General features: G+C 52.5%; 1 protein-coding gene across 1 annotated transcript in view; it reads left to right on the top strand.

Moving 5' to 3' along the window:
* Window positions 1-186: 186 nt before the first annotated feature.
* EMH_0032950 (uncharacterized protein) overlaps window positions 187-1,393 on the top strand; it is a gene marked incomplete at both ends in the record, with an annotated part of 5,765 nt that continues 4,558 nt past the window's right edge. Inside the window, 4 exons of the mRNA XM_013494693.1 lie at window positions 187-234; window positions 517-701; window positions 937-1,105; window positions 1,223-1,315. Of these exons, the coding sequence (XP_013350147.1) occupies window positions 187-234; window positions 517-701; window positions 937-1,105; window positions 1,223-1,315 (495 nt within the window). The remainder of the gene's footprint in view (window positions 235-516; window positions 702-936; window positions 1,106-1,222; window positions 1,316-1,393) is intronic.

The following is a 1,393-nucleotide window of genomic DNA, read 5'->3' as shown; positions in this document are numbered from 1 at the left end:
TTGCTGCTGCAGCACGTCATGACAACCGTCTGCAAATCACTGGAAAGCAGCAGCAGCAGCAGCAGCAGCATGAGTAGCAGCAGCAGCATTAGCAGCAGCAGCAGCAGGAGGCCGCGCAGCAGCGGCAGCAACGGCAGCATATCAAGCCCTATCGACTCTCTTAGTGCTCTGCAGAGACTCAAATTCATGCAGGCCCTCACCCGCCTCTCCTTCTTTCCTCTCCCAGTTATCCAGGTACCTTCGGGGTTTAGGGTTTAGGGTTTAGGGTTTAGGGTTTACAGTTTAGGGTTTAGGGTTTAGGGTTTGGGGTATAGAGTTTATGGTTTAGGGTTTCAACAGCCTGGAATCATCAGGATGCAGCCATAGCCCCACATGTGCCAACAGCAGCAGCAGCAGCAGCAGCAACAGCAACAGCAGCAGCAAAGAAAGTAACAGCAGCAGCAGCAGCATGTTTTTGTCTGCCAGTAGCATGACTTGTCTAGTTGTGTGTATGGTTTTCTTTTTCTTTTTCTTTAGTTATGGTGCAGCAGCGTAGAAGGGGAGATGAATTTGCTGCGGAGTGTGAGGGACGCGATGACCTGCGTATTTCCTCTGTCTCTTGCGGTGTACATACACCCCGTTTTGTTTTCTCGTGCTTTTAGATTTGTTGAGAGCAGATACAGCAGAGACAAACCAAGAAATGGACTGCTAGCATCTGACAGGTACCTGCTCTGCTGCTGCTACTGCTGCTGCTGCTGCTACTGCTGCTGCTACTGCTTCTGCTGCGGCTGCTGTTGTTGTTGTTTCTGCCGCTACTGTTTGTGTTATTGTTGTTGCTGGTGTTGCTGTTGCTACTTGCGTTATTGTTGCAGTCAGCGTTCACTGGGCTGAGGTGTATATGCAGGTGTATATTTTCCTATGTGAGCCTGTTGTGGTGTGTGGTGTTGGGGTGTACAGACACCTCGAGCCTCTCTTTCTCTCACATCTCTGCTGGGCATTCCTCGTTGCAGAGATGCACCGCAGGCCCTTCTTCTTGACTCTCTTAGACAGAGCCCTGGCTCTCTCTCCCCCCCCTACACCGCAGCTGTCTCCTCCTACACCCCAGCTGTCTCCTCCTGCCGCTCAGGTATCGCCTTCACCGTTAGACTGTTTGTCTGTCTTTGTATCTCTTCTGTCTCCTCTGGCAGTTCATGCGTCTCTTATGATACCAGCTCAGGTGTCTCCTTCTGCTGCATTTGTTTAGGTGTCTCCTCTTGCAGCTGCATGCAAGGAATCTATTGCAGAGGAGACACCCCAGTTTGTCTCTGCCTCAGTAGCTGGTGATGAGGACTTCACTGTGGGGGGCCCGGCGCCCTGGCGTCTGCGGGACGTTGCTGCGCCAGCAGCAGCAGCAGCTGCTGCTGCTGGTCCTGCC

Source organism: Eimeria mitis, genomic scaffold (genome assembly GCF_000499745.2).
Source record: "Eimeria mitis Houghton genomic scaffold, Emh_scaff1250, whole genome shotgun sequence".
NCBI lineage: Eukaryota > Apicomplexa > Conoidasida > Eucoccidiorida > Eimeriidae > Eimeria > Eimeria mitis.
Note: the sequence above shows the minus strand (reverse complement) of the source record. Positions and strands in the feature narration are given on the sequence as shown.